Genomic DNA, 20,000 nt, shown 5'->3' on the forward strand with positions numbered 1-20,000 from the left:
GAAGCAGTGAGATTCATGTCCAACAACAAGCAGTGCAGAAGAAAAGTGGGTGAGTTTCTCCTAGAAACGACTTTATATCGGAATAATGCGTTTGTGTTTTCTATGTAATGGAGTTTGTGGAAAGACCGCAGGGAAACTGCGGCACAGCAGCCGAAATGGAGGACAACAGTTTCTGTCCAAATTCCTCATTTGGATTTGATGATGTTCTGAGTTTATTGAGGAGGATCTGACATGAGAACACTGGGATTGTTTGGTTGTTCCAAGCTGATCCTGGAGTTGTTGTCATGCTCAGGATGATTTCCCGTAAACAGGAGCAGATCATGGCTTTCTAAGCGGAGGAGATACAGGAAGTGTGGAGCAGATACATGTTCATGAAGACATGAGCTTTCCGAATTCAGTGCTGAATGCGGGATCCACTGGATCCTTTATCACAGCATAGATTCCTGCAGGATAGATGGGCTTTTCTCCTGTTTCCTTCATCACGTGACCTGGAGATTTTCCCATACACATATAAGACAGAGACCCTCACTGACCGATTCTGCTTTAACTTCTTTATCTAGTAGCCCAATTTCCACTGGTACCCTGTTGCTAACAATTCTTGTGGTGGTCGTTGGTAACCCGGGCCTCAAGCGATCCCCTATGAAATTTTGATTCATTATCCGAATATTTGATTTGTCAAGATTTATGCTGGATGTCCTTCATAACACAACCCTCTACATTTATCCGGGCTTGAGACCGACACTAAGAGTGACCTGGCTTGTGCAACCCTAATGGGTTAACGTTAAAGACTATATTATTTCTACTAATCATCAAAATATCTCACATTTTTTTGTAGGGTTATTGCTATTATGACTTGCAGCCATGGACCAAAGCGGCCAATGAGATGTATGTGTCCATGTCTATGTCTATGGCTTTCACCTCTAATGGGATTAGAGGAAGATTTTCCCCCAGTTTTAACTGCATGTTCTTTTTATGTCTTCTAGGAATGTGACTGATGCCAGCAGAGGAGATCTGCATCTTCAGGACTGTGCGTGTACACGAGCATTGAAAAATGGAGATCCCTGATCAGGGGACAGATCATGTGACCTCACCCTCAAAAGACTGGTAACCTGCCATGTTCTAGTATTTTACTAATGAACTGTTCATATCTGCATTATGGAGTTGCTATAGAAATAATAACTAATATCTGTGGTAAGAATAAATCTTTAGCACTCACTTGAAAAAGTGGTTGATGAAATAATGTCCCACAACTGTTTATTTTTTGCCTTTTGATTAGTTTTTGTATTTATACTCCCATGTTTCCATTGTCTCTTTGTGAAGACCTGTTTGTTCCTGCTCTTAGCCTATTTCAGGCATGGTAGCATTTGTATATAAACAGCACTATGGAGATCTGTAACATCCCATAATTACCATAGTTAAAATCACAGTTAATGGCTGCACTTCACAGTCATTAGCAACTATTTAGAATATATGTTTACAATATGTTGGGAGCCGCTAGGATGTATGCATCTCCTGCCTTGGGTCAGTTTAGAGGGCAGATTTATTCTGTATTTGTGGTGTTTTAAAACCTAGTTTTAACTCTTGTCTCTCTCCTTTTGATTGGCGTTGGCCGACACTGAAACAGAGTGTACAGCACCCTCCGTCCTCCACTCATGAACCAGTGCTCATGCATGCACCTGTTGCCACAAACATACACTGGAGATCAAAGTTAGAGAACAATTTATAAACAATTGAACAATTCTGAAATAATGTCATCTTCACTGCTCAACAGTTGGAGTTTTTGTCCTGTCTATACCATGCTACCAGAACACCTTTACCACAAAATAACTATAAAAAAATATTATTTTGCAGAAAACACACTAATCAAAATGAGAGAACAACAATGACTGTAGCATGGAAAAAGATTACAACAAAATCTTCTGAAGGTTACAACAGTCAGCAATTAGTGGGAAGTGTACAGGCCTCTGCTCTGAATGACTTCAGCACATCTGCAGCCACAGGACAGCACCAGTCTCTCACACTGCTCTGGTGTGATTATGGTCCACTCTTCTTCCAGTCTCCTCCACAGTTCGGTGACTGTAGTGGGTTTCTTGGCCATAACTTTCTCACCAAGGATTTTCCAAAAGGTTCTCTATTGGGTTGAGATCAGGACTCTGAGCAGGCCATGTCATTATTTCAATGTTTTCAGTTTAAAGGAACTGCTTTACCTGTTTTGCTGTGTGACATGGAGCGTTGTTCTGCATGACCACTGTGGGCTGATTGGGTGATGAACACAGGGAAGGAACCATATGTTGTTGAAGAAGGTTCGGATAAACATTTGCATTCACTCTGCCATGTAGCTGTATAAGAGGCCCAACTCCTGCTGCAGAAAACATGCCCCAAACCATGACACTTCCTCCTCCACTTTTCACTGACTTCTTTACACACTTTGGGTTCAGTCTTTCTCCAGTTTGTCGCCGAACATAATGTTTTCCATCGGACCCAAATAAATTAAACTTGCTTTCATCACTGAAGTGAACTTTGGACCAGTTCTCCTCTGTCCACACAACCTGCTCCTCAGCAAAGCTTAGTCAAGCCTTTTGATTCTTTCTGCTAATGAGAGGTTTGGTCACTGCAGAGTGGGCTTTCAGACGGGACAGATCCTTACCCTGTTCAGCGCTGAACTGGTGAGCAATTCCAGCTGCAGTGTGGAAACGAAGCCCATTGAGATCCTCCGCAGTATCCTGTCCTCTCTTGTATTTGTCTTCCGTGGACGACCAGCCTTCTTGGCGGACTTAAATGAGTTTGTGATGTTGTAAAGATTTAATATTCTTGAAATCACAGATTTGGAACGACCAACTTGTCTTGCTATGGCTGATAGGGTCATCCCTTTGGCCTTCATCTGGACAACCTGCTGCCAGGGGCTTTCAGTCACTTTAGAACGGCCCACCATCTTGCAGAGTCAGTGAAACTGGAATTTAGGCTGCCAGTTAAATAGGGGTTGACAGATAATCAAGGAAATCAGCACCAGGTGCCAGATTAACACCAATAACTGGGAGGTATCTGAAAGTGTTCTCTCATTTTGATCAGTGTGTTTTCTGCAAAATAATGTTTTTTTTTTAAATGCCTTAGTTATTTTGTGGAAAAGGTGTTCTGGTAGCATGGTATAGACAGGACAAAAACTCCTTCAACTGTTGAGCAGTAAAGATGACATTATTTCAGAATTGATCAATTGTTTATAAATTGTTCTCTAATTTTGATCGCCAGTGTATATACTGTAAAGTTTATACATTGCAGTAGTGTCAATTGCTCTGTTTTGCTAAATTAAGTACTGTAATGAATTATATTAACAGATTAGTGTATACTACTCCATAGTTATCACCATTCTTTAAGACTCCTGGGTAAGCTTGGCCATTGCTCAACTTACCATATTTTCAAGTTATGATGGGGTCATTGTCACACATATCCATCGTTATTCAGGGAACAACCTGTATTTATAAAAGTTACAATGAATTACAAATAATGTCAAATCCTTTTCTTTTTCTTTCGGCTGCTCCCATTAGGGGGCACCACAGCGGGTCATCCGTCTCCATACCCCCCTGTCCTCTACATCTGCCTCTTTCACACCAACTACCTGCATGTCTTCCCTCACCACATCCATAAACCACCTCTTTGACCTTTGTCTTTTCCTCCTTCCTGGTGTCTCCATCCTCCTGTGTTTTACTCAATGCCACTGTCTCTAATCCATACAACATCTCAGGTCTCACCACAGTCCTATAAACTTTCCCTTTCACTCTCACAGATACTCTTCTAACAGATAATGTCTAAAATACTAAAGTAAAATTTAGTATAAATTAAATAAAAATGTAGTTCTTATCTTATCTTATCTTATCTTATCTTATCTTATCTTATCTTATCTTATCTTATCTTATCTTATCTTATCTTATAAAATGCTAATATAAGCAACAAAACCCCACAGTAATACAATATCTACTACTACTACTACTACTACTAATAATAATAATAAGCAGCATAATCAGTGTATCAAATTTCAAAATGGTTCTCTTTGACCTTCAAAGACACCTTATTCAGAACAAGAAAAAAAAAGTATTATTATTACTATTATTAATTAATTGATTTATTTATTTTGATACCACTTCCCAAAACCATGTCAGTAGGTCTAAACAATGATCAGTTATTTTGAAAATAAAAAAAAAATTGTTTCCTAAACAGATTTTGTTGTTTGTTAGTAAAAAAGTTGTGTTTATAAAAAAATAATCTTGCAGTCAAACAGTAAAGAGTCAACATGAGGCAATAATTAAAGCCATGATATGAGACGAGACATGAGGAAAGATGTGCATTACCACGAGTGTGTGTGTGTGTGTGTGTCTGCATTAGGAAAGATGTGCGTTACCACAAGTGTGTATGTGTCCCTACATGAGTGCGAGAAAATATGTGCATTACCGCGAGTGTGTGTGTGTGTGTGTGTGTGTGTGTGTGTGTGTGTGTGTGTGTGTGTGTTAGTGAGTGTGTCCCTGCATGGGGAAAGATGTGTGTGGCAGCGTGGGCGTGGCAGAGCGTCGGTTTGTGAATGGAGAGCGGGGCCGGGAGCAGGTAGGCGGGGGATTGCCTCACCTGAAGCCAATATGACCTAATAAGTGTTCTCTGTTTTACAGTGATCGGGGGGTGCATTTAAGGAGGAGAGAGTGTGTGTGGGACGGTTGGTGTGTGTACGCGCGTGAGCCAGAAGACGTGCTGCATGAGACACTAAAACAAACATACACGCAAACCTATAATAAAAGTGGCTGTGAAGATTTTACACCTGACCTGTTGTGGCGTTACTTCTTCCCGCATCTATACGCTCTCCCACAATGTGTGTTACCGCAAGTGCGTGTGTGCGCGCGTGCGTCTGCATGAGGACAGATGTGCGTTACCGCAAGTGTGTGTGTGTGTGTGTGTGTGTGTGTGTGTGTGTGTTTCCCTGCATGAGTACGAGGAAAGATGTGCGTTACCGTGTGTGTGTGTGTGTGTGTGTGTGTGTGTGTGTGTGTCAGCATGAGTATGAGAAAAGGTGTTTTTTTGTGTTTTGTTAAGGTAAATCTGCAAACTGTTCTCAGAAAGTGTGTGTCGCAACGTTGCCATAAAATCGCACAAACTAACATCAAATTGTGATGCTATATATCACACAACACTATTTCAAGTTAAATGTAATACATTTGAGGAGTTAACAGAAATATTGTGATATGATTCAAATTCATCTACAAATTTTTAAACAATGTAATTCTGTCTCATGTCCATTTCTATTATTTTAAACAGTAAACGAAAGAGCAGATCACACACAGCAGAACCCAGCTGTGTCTCCATGAAGAGAGATGGGTCTATGTCTCCTCCCCTAAACTTCAAAACTGGAATCTCCTCCACTGGACACAGGTAACATCCCATAGTTCTCATAGTTAAAGTCACAGTTAATGACTGAAGCTGGAATTCTGATCTATTATATCATTTTCATCTTTTACTCTCAAATCCAAATGTCTTCAGTGTCGAGCAAAAATCCAAAGAACTGGACTTCCTGTTCCAATACTTTTGGAGGTTTGTGTAGGAAGAAAAGAAAAGTAGGAAAAAGTGTGTGATGAAAACAGGAGCACATTTAATTCTCCAGGTGCACAATGTTGGAGTTGTATTCAGCTTTGTGTTCTCCAAGTGTTCCTGCTCTCATTACAATTATTGTAGTACAATTTGTGTGACACTGACACACTGCTATTCTAAAGCTCTCTGCTGTTAGTAACTACAGGGTGATTAGATGATAGAAAACCTCCAGTAGAATAAAGTAAATCCACAGTGAGAACATCATAAAGATCTATCTAGCAGGAAAAATGTGAACTTCTACTCTAATCATTGGAGCCCATGTCTCACCATGTCTTCTTTCTTCACCCTGTCACAGACACGACCCAGAATCCACTGCTGCAGATGAATTCCAGAAGAAACTCAAGTTCAATCTGATGGAGAAGTTTCAGTGTTTGAATGAACTGATGCTAAAGCAGGAAAACCGAACCCTCCTGAATGAGATCTACACAGAGCTCTACATCACAGAGGGAGACAGTGGAAACATCAATAAAGAACATGAGGTGAAACAGATCGAGGCAGCATCCAGGAGGAACCCAACTAAGGACACACCAATCAAATGCAGTGACATCTTTAAATCCCTACCTGAACAAGACAAAGCCATCAGGAACGTCCTGACAAAACCCTTATCTAAACAAGATGAAAAACCCATCAGGAATGTTCTGACTAAGGGAGTAGCTGGAATTGGAAAAACAGTCTCTGTGCAGAAGTTTGTTCTGGACTGGGCTGAAGGGAAAACAAATCAGGATGTCCACCTCATATTCCCACTTCCTTTCAGAGAGCTGAATTTGATGAAGGAGCAGAAACTGAGTCTGGTGGAGCTCCTTCATGTGTTTTTTAAGGATATGAAAGAAATGGACATTTCCAGGTTGGAGAAGGTTTTGTTCATTTTTGATGGTTTGGATGAGTGTCGTTTTCCTCTGGATTTCCAGAAGACAGTAAGAGTGTATGATGTAACTGAATCAGCACCAGTGCATGTGCTGCTGATAAACCTGATTAAAGGGAACCTGCTTCCCTCTGCTTTCATCTGGATCACCTCCAGACCAGCAGCAGCTGATCAAATCCCCTCTGAGTGTGTCCATCGAGTCACAGAGGTACGAGGGTTCAATGATCCTCAGAAGGAGGAGTACTTCAGGAAGAGGATCAGTGATCAGAACCTGGCCAATAAGATCATCACACACCTGAAGTCATTAAGAAGCCTCTACATCATGTGCCACATCCCAGTGTTCTGCTGGATTTCAGCTGCTGTTCTAGAGAGAATGTTGGGTGAAGCAGAGAGTGGAGAGATCCCCAAGACTCTGACTCAAATGTACACATACTTCCTCATCATTCAGACCAACATCATAAGAGAGAAGTACCTACAGAAGCAGGAGAGCGATGAAGAAATGCTTCTCAAACTGGGAAAACTGGCTTTCCAGCAGCTGGAGAAACAAAACCTGATCTTCTATGAGGAAGACCTGAGAGAGTGTGACATTGATGTGACAGAAGCAGCAGTGTATTCAGGTGTGTGTACGCAGATCTTCAGAGAGGAGTTTGGGTTTCACCAGAGTAAAGTGTACTGCTTTGTTCATCTTAGCATTCAGGAACATCTTGCAGCTCTGTATGTGCACCTCACCTTCATGAAGGAGCAGAGAAATGTTCTTATACAGAATCAGGTCTGTAGGACACTTTCAGATGTTCACATGAGTGCTGTAGATCACGCTTTAGACAGTCAGACTGGACATCTGGATCTTTTCCTCCACTTTCTTCTGGGTCTCTCACTCGAGTACAATCAGAAACTTCTACATTCCTTAGTAACACAGACAGGAAGTAGCTCCCAGAACAAAGAGGAAACAGTTCAGTACATCAAGAAGAAGATCAGTGAAGATTTTTCTACAGAGAAATCCATCAATCTGCTCCACTGTCTGAATGAACTGGGTGATGATTCTCTAGTGGAGGAAATCCAGCAGTATCTGAAATCTGGAGCACAAAGTGAACTTTCTCCTTCACAGTGGTCTGCTCTGGTGTTTGTGTTACTGACATCAGCACAGGATCTGGAGGAATTTGACCTGAATAAATACATCACTCCAGATAAGATCAGAGATGAGATTCTTGTGAGAGTGATGCCTGTGATTGCAGCATCCAGAAAAGCAATGTAAGTGAAGCTGAATGAAATTGTTCTACTGTTCCAGTGTTGAGAACAAATCAAAGGTCTGAGCTGTTCAGATGAATCGAACTCTGCAGGAACCTTTAGACTTTTTCCTTTCTCTTTTTTAGAAACCTTTTAGATCAGACTCTCTTACTTTCCCATTTGGATTCCCGGATCTCATCCTCCATGTTTATACAACGTGTGTGTGATGATGTTCCTCAGCTAAAACTCTCGCCAAGCCAAATCTGAACATCTCCGACTGTCCATTCTTATTATTCCACCATTTAATCATTGTGTTCAACTGATGTGTGTGATGCTGAAAGTGAGACGCTGCAGTGAAGCTTTGAGAACTTGTTTGATCTTCTGCATTTCTGTTCATTATCTTTTATTTCCTTCAGTATCAGATGCAGTGAAATTACAAAGAGAAGCTCTGTAGAAGCTCTGACCTCAGTGCTCAACTCAGAAACCTCCAGTCTGAGAGAACTGCATCTGACTGTCAATACACTGGATCTGTCTGGGAATAAACTAGAAGACTCAGGAGTGAAGTGTCTCTCTGCTCTACTGGAGAATCCTGAGTGTAAAGTGAAAGATCTGAGGTAAGATCATCTCTCTGAGAGACACAAGAACTCACTAAAAGCTGCAGTGAATTGTTGTATACAGTGTTGTTTTTCAGGTGAAATTTGCTGTAGCAGTACAACATCCAGAACAAATCTATCAGTAATGAAACTTCTCACTTCCACTAATCATTAATGCACTGAGAATTAGATCCATGTGTGAATAAAACTCCAGTTAAACAGAGAGAAAGAACCTGATTCATGACTTTGAACAGAAAGCAGCAATACCTTTACACCTCTTGTACACATAATGACAGGAATCTCAATCACAGCAATAATCATTGGTCAGGTTTAATATGATCTTGTGATTGGACAAGAGAAGGGAGATGGTCCACCATAACACACACATCATCTTCAAATCATCATCATTGCTTTTTCAACCTGTTTCTAGACGTCTTACCATATTATTCTTCATTGTCAGAGATTCCCCTCTGCTCCGTTTGCAGAATGATGAAGTGTGTGTCAGCTTGCATTGCTCTGGACTTCCCAGTTCCATTCTCTGTTTCTCAGAGCGACGTGTGTTTGTGCTGCTGCTCTCCTTCATCTCATCTTCTTTTACAACTTCTTTATTGAACTGCAAATGTTTAAGCTCTTCTAAGAGTAAAAAATCCCACATTTATTTCTGCTGAAATGAGCTGAAATACACCTTACACTGCCACCTACTGGTCATTTACTGCAGTTTTCTTGTGTCAGCAGTCTGAGATAAATCAAAGTGCAGTACAAATATTTATCTCTATTAAATCATCTTTAAATTCATTTATTTTCATTGATATATTTTTGATTTACTTTGTAAGTCCTGGAGAAATCTGCTGCAACTTATTTTACACAAATGAAATCTGTCCATTTTGTAGTCCCACAACTCGCACTACATGACTGTCTAGACGAGGACTTCCATCAGTGTCTGTGACTGGTTCTCACAGCAACACTGCAGGAACGAGGGAGAACACAAAGTATGTGTAATGTGTAGAAACTGAGAGAGTGAAGTGTGTGTCATTGTGTATCTGCAGGTTGTATAATTGTGGAGTATCAGATGAAAGCTGTGTTGCTCTCGCTTCAGCTCTGAGATCAAACCCCTCACACCTGAGAGATCTGGATCTGTCTGGGAATAAAGTAGGAGACTCAGGAGTGAAGTGTCTCTCTGCTGTACTGGAGAATCCTCACTGTAAACTGGAGATACTGAGGTAAGATCATCTCTCTGAGAGTCACATGACCTGCTCCTCAGTAACACACATTCTCTAATAGTGAGACTGAAGCAGAGCTTTTAGGTTCAGCATCAATGTTCTGAGGAGGAAGTTTGTTTCTTTTCACTGCACACTGATGATTTGTCACAGAGGCTTTGGGTCTGATGTACGTATGTGTGAAGCTGCAGCACAAAACGTGTCCTTGGGTGAGCGTATGGGCACAGGAATAAGGAACGACAGGGAAAGGTCAAGGGAAAGGCTTTTCAGCCACTTTTATTTATTTTGGTCTGCTGCTCAGTGACTCTCTTAGCACGTTTCTTGCACTGGCTGGCACGCGCGCACATTCCTGTGTCTGTCTACTCCCGGCCTCACCCTCCATTCTCAAACCGGCGCTCGGCCACGCCCCCACTGCCACAGTGTCTTAAAACCACTGCAATGTGTCTAAAATGACTGTAAAACTGTTAGAGGTCACTTTCAGTAACACAAACTACATACACATTTACTGTTTTCTCTCTTACACACACACACACACACACACACACACACACACACACACACACACACACACTCTCACTCAAACACTTACATACATACTCTCTCACACACACAAGGAAGGGTGAGTGTGGTGTTTAGAGCACGTGAGCGGTTGGCGTGTTGCCAGTTTTTCTGCTTTTTTTTGCCAATTTCTTGCAAATTCTCCTCTCATACATCAAGGTTAGGAACAATCTCGTGTGGGTTTGTGTACCAGCGTGCTGTTGTGTGAGTGTGAGTGTTCACCATGGCGTCTCAGAGCGTGAGGTTGTTTGAGAGTTTGACTTGCATGTGTGTGTGTGTGTGTGTCTAAATGTAGAGGAGTGTGTGAGTGTTTTTGTGTGTGCAGGGCGAGTGTAGAGGAGTGTGTGTGTGTGAGTATAAAGGAGTGTGTGTGTGTGTGTGTGTGTGTGTGTGTGTAAAGGTGTGTGTGTTAGCAGGGTGAGTGTAGAGTAGTGTCTGTGTGTGTGTGTGTGTGTGTGAGTGTTTTGTGTGTGCAGGGCGAGTGTAGAGGAGTGTGTGTGTGTGTGTGTGTGTGTGTGTGTGTGTGTAAAGGTGTGTGTGTTAGCAGGGCAAGTGTAGAGTTTGTGTGTGTGTGTGTGTGTGTGTGTGTGTGTGTGTGTGTGTGTGTGTGTGTGTGTGTGTGTGTGTGTGTGTGTGTGTGTGTGTGAGTGTAGAGGGGTGTGTGTGTGTTAGAAAGGAACCTTAAGTGCAGCAGAAATGCTTTTGTAACCTAGGCCAGATCTGTGCCTTGCCACAATTCGGTCTCTGAGCTCTTCAGGCAGTTCCTTTGACCTCATGATTCTCATTTGCCATGACATGCATTGTGATCTGTAAGGTATTATATAGATAGGTGTGTGGCCAGTCAGTAGAATCAAACACAGCTGGACTCAAATGAAGGTGTAGAACCATCTCAAGGATGATCAGAAGAAATAAATAGCACCTGAGTTAAATATATGAGTGTCACAGCAAAGGGTCTGAATACTTACGACCATGTGATATTTCAGTTTTTCTTTTTTAATAAATTTGCAACAATGTGAACAATTCTGTGTTTTTCTGTCAATATGGGGTGCTATGTATACATTAATGAGGAAGAACAATGAACTTAATTGATTTTAGCAAATGGCTGCAATATAACAAAGTTTTTCACACAGGTTAACACTCCCACGTATATCAGAGGATCAGCCTTAGTGGCTTTACATAAGCTACAATCTGGTAAATCTCCTGGTCCAGATTTTCTAGAGAGCGAAGTGTATAAAGAATTTGAGCACTTTTTGATAGTTTCCTTGTTAGCTATGTATGAACATTAATTTAGGATAAATAGGTTGCCTCAGTCACTGAGAGAGACCAGTGTCTCTCTTATTAAGCTTCTTAAGCTGCTCTCCAAAATCCTCACATCGCGATTGGAGAAAATCCTTCCCATCTATAATTGACGAAGACCAAACAGGTTTCATTAAGGGTAGAAGTTCCAGTAACAATATTAGACGACTTCTTAATGTCCTTGAGCTTTTTCACAATTGCAATACTGACACCGTTGTCTTATCTTTAGATGAGGAGAAGGTTTTCGATCGAGTGGAGTGGCCTTATTTATTTTAAAGTCCAGAAAGGTTTGGTCTTGGTGATACCTTTATTCAGTGGATTTGTCTACTTTATTCTGCACCTCTTGCAGCTGTTGTCACAAATAGCCACATTTTGGACAATTTCAATCTGTTTCAGGGCACTAGACAGGGATGTCCCCTCTCCCCACTGCTTTTTGCCTTAGCGATAGAGTAGATATTCAATTCAATTCATTTTTATTTGTATAGTGCTTTTAACAATGAACATTGTCTCAAAGCAGCTTTACACAGATAATGTGGTGATTAAAAGTGAAGATGTTCTTTATAAGTAAGTTTGTCCCTGATGAGTGAGCCGGTGGTGACTGTGGCAAGGAAAAACTCCCCGAAATGGCATAAGAAAGAAACCTTGAGAGGAACCAGACTCAAGAGGGAACCCATCCTCATCTGGGTTGCATCAAATGTTCATATGTAGCAGATATATGATGTTGCGGGTACAGTGATGGTGATCAGAAGCGAAATGTATTCCTGAGTCAGTGTAGGAAACTGTTGACATTAACTACAGTCCTCAAAGCTCCCATTCTTACTGCGGAATTTCACGGAACCACCCAAGTCGCTGATGAGAAACCGTCCCAAGCTGCACAGAGTGTCCTCCAATTGAAGAGAACACTATCCAGAGGCAGACCTGGACGAAGTGGGAAGATCCACGGAGGGAAGAGGAGCAGGAACAGTGGTCACTGGAGCCTCAGGAGAGAGAGAGAGAGAGAGAGAGAGAGAGAGAGGGAGGAAAAGAAGGATATGGATTATTATGTGTCCTTATTGTTGTATGAAAGTTAATGTCACTGTGCAGTTTGGACTCCGGCAAGACTCGCTATGGCAGCATAACTAAAAGGGAGAACCAGAAGGTAATACATACATAAGGGAACTCTGGGATAAGAGACGACCCACCATGAATGTGAGGGGACGACAGCATACAAATATCCCAGTTCACCAAACACTCTATAATCATGCTCCCTCCAGATCTGAGCCTTTACCTAAGAAAATCTACTGATAAAAGACTTGACTAAATAAATACTTTTTCAACCTCGACTTGAACACTGAGACTGTGTCTGAGTCCCGAACACTGATTGGAAGGCTGTTCCATAACTGTGGGGTTTATAAGAGGAAGATAATCTTCTGTGCTGAGTTTGGTGGAGATTATTAGTTCATTTAGGACATTTTCAGGGTAAAAAATAAATTTTTCCAAATCTGTTGCTTTACACTTAAGACAGCCGAGCGCACGCGTAATTAATATGTCTACCTTTCCATTTAAAGTCCCACAATCTGGTTTTGCATATTTAGGAATCAAAATTACCTCCACAATTTGTCAACTGTCTACAGATAATTTTATACCACTATTGGATAAAGTTTAGAATGATCTAATTAGATGGTCAGATCTTCTTCTCCCCTGGCTTGGGAGGACTGCAGTGGTAAAGATGAATGTACTGCCCAGGCTTCTTTATCCACTACAGATGAGACCGTTCCTATTGCCCAATAAAAGCATAAAGGAATTGAACGGATGGCTTAGTTCATTTATATGGAATAATCGGAAGCCTCGACTAAAACTCTCTAACTTACAGCTTTCCAGGTCCTCTGGGGGCTTGGATTTGCCAAATGTGAGAAAATATCAGTTGGCCTGCAGCTAAGATTCCTGGCTGAATGGCTTAAAGAGGACCCTGTGTCTATTTGGCTTGACTTGGAGTCCTCTCAGTCGTCTTGACTCTAAAGAATCTATTATTTGTTAGAGTTTCCAAAGTAGTTAAGTCATTATGTGGTAACAGAATTGTATGGAATACGTGGAAAGCCTGGTCTATTATACGTAGGATAGAGGGCAGGGCTGAATGGTCTTCTTCTCTAACTTCCATTTACAACAACCCAGAGTCTGGTTTTAACGCTTGGAACACTAATGGGATATGCAGACTCAGTGATTTGTTTACTGGAAGTTTTTTAATGTCTTTTGAAGATTTGGTGATAAAATATATGCTACCCAGGTTCCTTTTTTTTTTTTAGATTTCCTAAAATTAGAGATTATATCTTTAAAAAAACTACTCTGCACACCAATTCCTCCATGTCAGTTATGGAGAAGTGATTGCTGAACCCCCCATTATTTAAGCAGATAATTTATTTTTATAGCGTTCTCTGTTCATACGAGGTGGTGAACACCAAGGAGCTTAAAAGACTATGAGGGAGGGAGTTACAATTGACCATCACAGAGGAGGAATGGGAACTGATCTGGAGTCAGGCAAATAAGACATGTATTTGCAATAGGGCCAAAGCTATTCAGGTCAGGATTGTGCATAGATTGCATATTACATTACTTCTTACAAGCAAGTTTGACTCAAATAATTCACCATTATGTGTTAAATGTAAGGTGGAAATGGGAGACTACACCCACTTATTATGGAATTGTCCTGTAATTAGAACTTATTGGTCAAAAGGTATTGTTTATATGAGCCGTATGTTTGGACGGGAGCTACAGATGGACCCGTTGTCTTTGATTTTGGGTCTCACAGTCAGACACCTGCGGAACAAATTTTATTAACCTGGATCAGTGACAAACTCCCATCTTTGAGAGGATGCTACAAGATTATTAGAGAAATTATTCCCTTAGAGTTCCTGACCTGTTACTCATCAGACTACTGAAGCTTTTCGCCAAGTGTGGACTCCATACCTTAATTATATCCATGTGTTTTTAAGTAATATTTTGAGTTTTGGCATGTGATTTTTATTTTATTATTATTTATTATTATTATTATTATTATTATTATTATTATTATTATTATTATTATTATTGTTGTTGTTGTTTTTATTTATTTATTTGTTTGTTTGTTTGTTTATTATTTTTTCCCCTTTTCTTTCTCCCCTCTCTTTTTCTTTTTCACTAGCATTGCAAAAGTTGGGAATTGTTTGTTGACTGTTTTTGATGTGCTATATAATTGTTCTAAAATATAAAAAAAAGGAAAAAATAAATAAACAGAGGCAGTACACGGGGGCTCACTCCATAGACAACACGCTCTCCCTGGTGAGATTAGATCACTTTTATTGTTTTAAGCATCAGAAGACTTTTTTTTTTTACAAGATGTTTTATTTTTCCAGTAGGAATCTCTGATCACTGCATGGTTCAGTGCACCATCAGTAAAAAAGAATATTAAACCTAAGAGCAGCTACTGGCATTTTAACACTGCACTTTTAGAAGATTAAACCGGAGAAGGAGCTTTATCTCCCTAAATCAGTGGTGGGATGTGACAAAAGAACAAATTAAAAAACTCTCACACACACACACCCACACTCACATATACACACTCGCACACACTCTCACACACCCTCTCGCTCTCTCACTCTCTCACACACACACACACACACACACTGCATAAAAGAAACAGACTTGTTCTTGTCACTGAATAAAACGTTTCAATATTCAGTTTATTTATCTGCTACCATCCATCCATCCATCCATCCATCCATCCATCCATCCATCCACCCATCCATCCATCCACATATCCATCTAACCATCCATCCATCCATCTATCCATCCATCCACACATCCATCCACACATCCATCCACACCACTCATTTTAAAACACACACAGGATGTGTAATGTGTAGAAACTGAGAGAGTGAAGTGTGTGTCATTGTGTATCTGCAGGTTGGATGATTGTGGAGTATCAAATGAAGGCTGTGCTGCTCTCGCTTCAGCTCTGAGATCAAACCCCTCACATCTGAGAGAACTGGATCTGTTTGGGAATAATGTAGGAGACTCAGGAGTGAAGTGTCTCTCTGATGTACTGGAGAATCCTCACTGTAAACTGGCGATACTGAGGTAAGATCATCTCTCTGAGAGTCACATGACCTGCTCCTCAGTAACACACATTCTCTAATAGTGAGACTGAAGCAGAGCTTTTAGGTTCAGCATCAATGTTCTGAGGAGGAACTTTATAGTTTTATTATTTTACTTTGGTTTTTTAGTTTTAAATTAGTGTTGATTGACCACACACACACTCACACACACACACACACACACACTCACACACACACACATACACACACTCACACACACACACACTCATGCTCTCTTTCTCACACACACACGTAACTATGCACACCTGAAGCTCATCATCACTCCACCCCACTCCTACATAAACCCCTCTCTCACGTTCACTCGCCGTTCGTTATTGTATGTGTTGGACTTTACGTGCGGTCTATGGTTTCGTGTTTCAGTGTTCACACAGGAAACTATTGATCCGTTCCATTCGGACTCCACAATCCCTTCTCCTCCCCGCGCATCTCGGGTCACCTACGCATCTCCCAAAGTGCACCTCGGACTCTCAACCGAAAGACTGCCGTGTGCGCGTGTGTGTGTGTGTGTGTGTGTGTGTGCGCGTGCGTGCGTGCGTGTGTGTGTGTGCTCGTGTGTATCTCTCTCCCTCACACTTTTACTTTCATTCATTAAAACCCGATTTGCTCGCACCCTGACAATAAGCCGCTACTTTTTTCCCACCTTTTGAACCCCGCGGCTTAAACAACGAAGCGGCTGATTTATGGATGTTTCCTCGTACATTAATGCGCTCGTAGGTCAAGGTACCACTGTAGTTGTGAAAGGAAGGAGGAACACAGTGAACAATGACTTTTTTGGTTTAGATACAAGTCGTTGTAGGGCGTTGAGTCTGGGTAAAGGGAGAGCTCACTAACTCCAGTTGCATATAAGCACAGACAGGTTTCAAAACTCGTGCTTTTTTTTTTTTTCTTGGCAACAGCGTTATGGGTTAGTCAAAGAAACTTAGAAATGAGCATCAGTAAATAAAAAGGATCCTTGGTCTCCACACACACAGTAATACCGGACGTATGCAGTGCCGGTCTTTTCCCCAAACACCGCTATGCTCCTAATAGAAGTGAAACATATTTCACCGTGTGTAATGTGTCTTTCGTTAAAGCCTGTGTAAAGTACATTAGTGTAGTGAGTCAATTAGAGGCTTATAGACAGGTGCGGCTTTTTTATGTTAAAAATAAAAATATTTGTCAAATTATATGAGTGCGCTTTATAGTCCGGAAATTACGGTAGTCTCTTTTAGACCACCAGTCTATATGGTTCTTAAAAGTGAAGTAGAGGATGTGTGTGGCTTTTAAATTCAGAATTGATGGCTTTGACTATGTTGTGGTTGTAAGTTCTGAGACTATGAGATGTTTTAAGTGTGGAGAGGAGGAGCACATTAGTTGTGTACAGATTAGATCGACTCTACTGTTTTAAACATCATTTTAATATTGTGAAGAGCTGTGTAATTAGTCCTTCTGGGGTTTCTGATCATAATATTGTTATTTGTAAAGTGTTTATATCAAATATAAGGTAAAGAGTTCCTTTTGGCATTTTAATGTAGCTCTGTTGAGTGATGCAAAGTTTAAAGAGGTTTTTGTTTTTTTTTTGGAAGGAATTTAAATAAAAGAAAAAGAGATTTATAAATGTAAAACAATGGTGGGATGATGGAAAAGTTGAAATTAATTTATTATGTCAACAGTAAACTTTCAATGTGTCTAAAAATAGTACACAAAAAATGAAAGAACTTGAAGAGGAAATTGTAGATGTACAAACAATTTTGAAGTCTACTGGAGAACAAACTAGTGTTGATGTGCTCAAGTCCAAAAGGATGTTTCTTGCAGACCTGTTAGGCGTGAAGGCAAAAGGTGCATTGTTCAGGTCACGCTACCAAAACTGAACACAAATGGATGCTGCATCCAAATTCTTTTTTCATTTGGAAAGAAAGAATGGCCAGAGAAGATACATTCACTCATTGTGATCAGAGAACGGGCAGGAGCTTACAGTGCTGTCTGAAATAAGACAAAGGGCTGGAAGGTTCTAGAAGGATCTGTATGGGAGTGAATATAAAGATGATGAGGAAATGTCTGCCAGTTTTTATCAAGGCTTACCGAGAAGCCTTTGTGTGCACAAGAGCTATGGAAGGCATTGGAGATTATAAAGAAGGGAAAATCTCCAGGACTTGATGGGCTCTCAATTGAGTTTCATAAAGCCTTTTGGGAGGTGATGGGTGAGGATCTCTTTGATGTTCTCAATGAGAGCATAGATGAGGGGTTTTTACCAGTGAGCTGTAGGAGAGCTGTGATTACTCTCCTACCCAAGAAAGGTGACCTTCAGGAAATTAACAACTGGAGACCAGTGAGCCTGTTGTGCTCCGATCTGAAAATCTTTTCGAAAACTCTGGCAAATAGATGAAGTGAAGTGATGGGGGACCTCATACATCCTGACCAGACATATTGTGTGCCTGGTAGATCTATTTCTGAGAACATTTTTCTTGTTTCAGGAAAAAGCTTTTGATAGGGTTGAGCACCAATATCTTTGGAACACACTTGATGTTCTTGGTTTTGGCCCAGGTTTTATTGGAGCATTTAAAGTGTTATATAAAGTTGAAAGTGTGTTAAAAATCAATGGTAGTTTGTTCGCCCCTTTTAGTGTTAACAGGGGCAACAGACAAGGTTGTGACTCTCTGGAACGCTTTACTCCTTAGCAATTGAACCATTATTAAACAAATGATGGTCTAATATAGAAGGCCTATTGTTACCTCATGTTAATCTGCAACATCAGATATCAGCTGATGCTGATGATGGAATGATGATGATGGTCAATGGGCAGAAGGATATAAATACTCGAATAAAAATCATTCAAGAGATTGGAAATGTATCTGCTGCTAAATAAATTGGAGTAAGAGTGATGCCTTAATTGTTGGGAAATGGGAGAAGGGGCCACCGTTATTACCTAGTGGGTTAACTTGGAAAAAAAGAGTTCTTAAATATTTAGGAGTGTTTATTGGAGATGCTGTCACACAAGAAAATAACTGGTTTGGGTTGGTTAAAAATAGAGGGCAGGTTAAAAAAATGAAAGTGGATTCATACACAAATTTCTTTTAGAGGACGTGTTTCAATAATGAACAATTTGGCTGCTTTAACATTGTGGCAAAGATTGATATGTGTAGACGCTCCTTCCGGTCTGCTTTCCAGATTACAAGCAACGCTGGTGGACTTTTTTGGGGTTTGGCTTCACTGGGTCCCTCAAAGGAGGGCATGGACTGGTGCATCTGTTTAGTAGACCTGCAACTTTTTCACTTGCAGTTTATCCAGAGACTGTTAACTGAAGATCTAGTTTGGAGGAAAGTGGCTCAGAACTTATTACAGCAGATTGATGGACTTGACAGAACTCTGGTATTTATGGATCACAAACAATTGAATTCGTTTTATCATGGACTATTTAAAATGTGGGGACTCTTCAGTTTGATCAGGGTTTGTAAAACAGAGTCATTGTTTTGGTTGCTTGAGGAGCCTTTGGTTAAATGATTTGACGTATTAAATGAATGTTTACCAGGTTTACCAGTCAAGGAATGTAATTGATGTGGCTGGGCCTCATTTAAGTGATGCTCTTGCACTGGCCGCCATTTTCTGTCAGATGTCTTCACGCCAAACTGAATTTATATTAAAACTCTGGGAAAAAAAGATTAACAGAGGAAGAATTAATTCTGTTACAAAACTTTGCTGATGGAAGTCTGATTCCAGATATAAAATATCCCTTTCCCAAAATCACCATTTCTTCTGATTTAAGAGGTATGTGTAGCACACTGCTGGATATAGAAGATCTAAATCAGGGGTGTCAAACTCAATATTTATTGAAAGATTGACTGCAATCTTCTCTCCAGATGTGTAATGTGAACCTTTTCATATGGAAACAAACTTTAGTTTTGCATAAACATTGAATCTGAATCAACCAAAGTTTAATATTATAAACACATGAGAAATTAAATTTGAAATAAAACACACATCAGTGGTGTTTGGTTCTTATCATGTCTCTTTCTCTCTTTCTCTATCTGTAGCTTTTTGACACAAAGAGAAACAGAATTGAAAACAGACTAAATCAAGATGTTGTAACTATTTTTAAATCTTTTTTAAAAGCTTGAGTGAGTGATGAATTGACGTTTTATCAACTAATGAATGATTTGGAGTTTTTTTAATTACAGTGATATTTTAATAACATTATTTGTGTTGTAATTGATGGAGAAATAATGTGTGATATCTTGTTTGAGTTTTGGGTTTATGTTTTGACCATGCTTGTTTGTTTGATTTGTTTTGTTTTGACTTAAGTTGGTTTGTATGTCTATGTATAATAAAGGTGTAGGAAATCTCTTTCTCTCACACACACACACACACACACACACACACACACACACACACACACACACACACACACTCACCCTCTCTCTCTTCTTCTCTCTTTCTTTCACACACACACACACACACACACACACACACACACACACACACACACACACACACAATCACTCACTCACTCTCTCTCTTT

At 40.3% G+C, this 20,000-nt stretch overlaps 1 protein-coding gene across 1 annotated transcript in view; it reads left to right on the top strand.

Moving 5' to 3' along the window:
- The window catches only part of LOC124377357, a 291,851-nt gene that overhangs the window by 241,322 nt on the left and 30,529 nt on the right, over nucleotides 1-20,000 (top strand). Inside the window, exons 2-4 of the mRNA XM_046836793.1 lie at nucleotides 984-1,104; nucleotides 5,296-5,409; nucleotides 5,921-7,655. Coding sequence (XP_046692749.1) covers nucleotides 1,052-1,104; nucleotides 5,296-5,409; nucleotides 5,921-7,655 — 1,902 coding nt within the window. The 5' untranslated portion in view covers nucleotides 984-1,051. The remainder of the gene's footprint in view (nucleotides 1-983; nucleotides 1,105-5,295; nucleotides 5,410-5,920; nucleotides 7,656-20,000) is intronic.

This window comes from Silurus meridionalis, chromosome 23 (assembly GCF_014805685.1).
Source record: "Silurus meridionalis isolate SWU-2019-XX chromosome 23, ASM1480568v1, whole genome shotgun sequence".
Taxonomy (NCBI): domain Eukaryota; kingdom Metazoa; phylum Chordata; class Actinopteri; order Siluriformes; family Siluridae; genus Silurus; species Silurus meridionalis.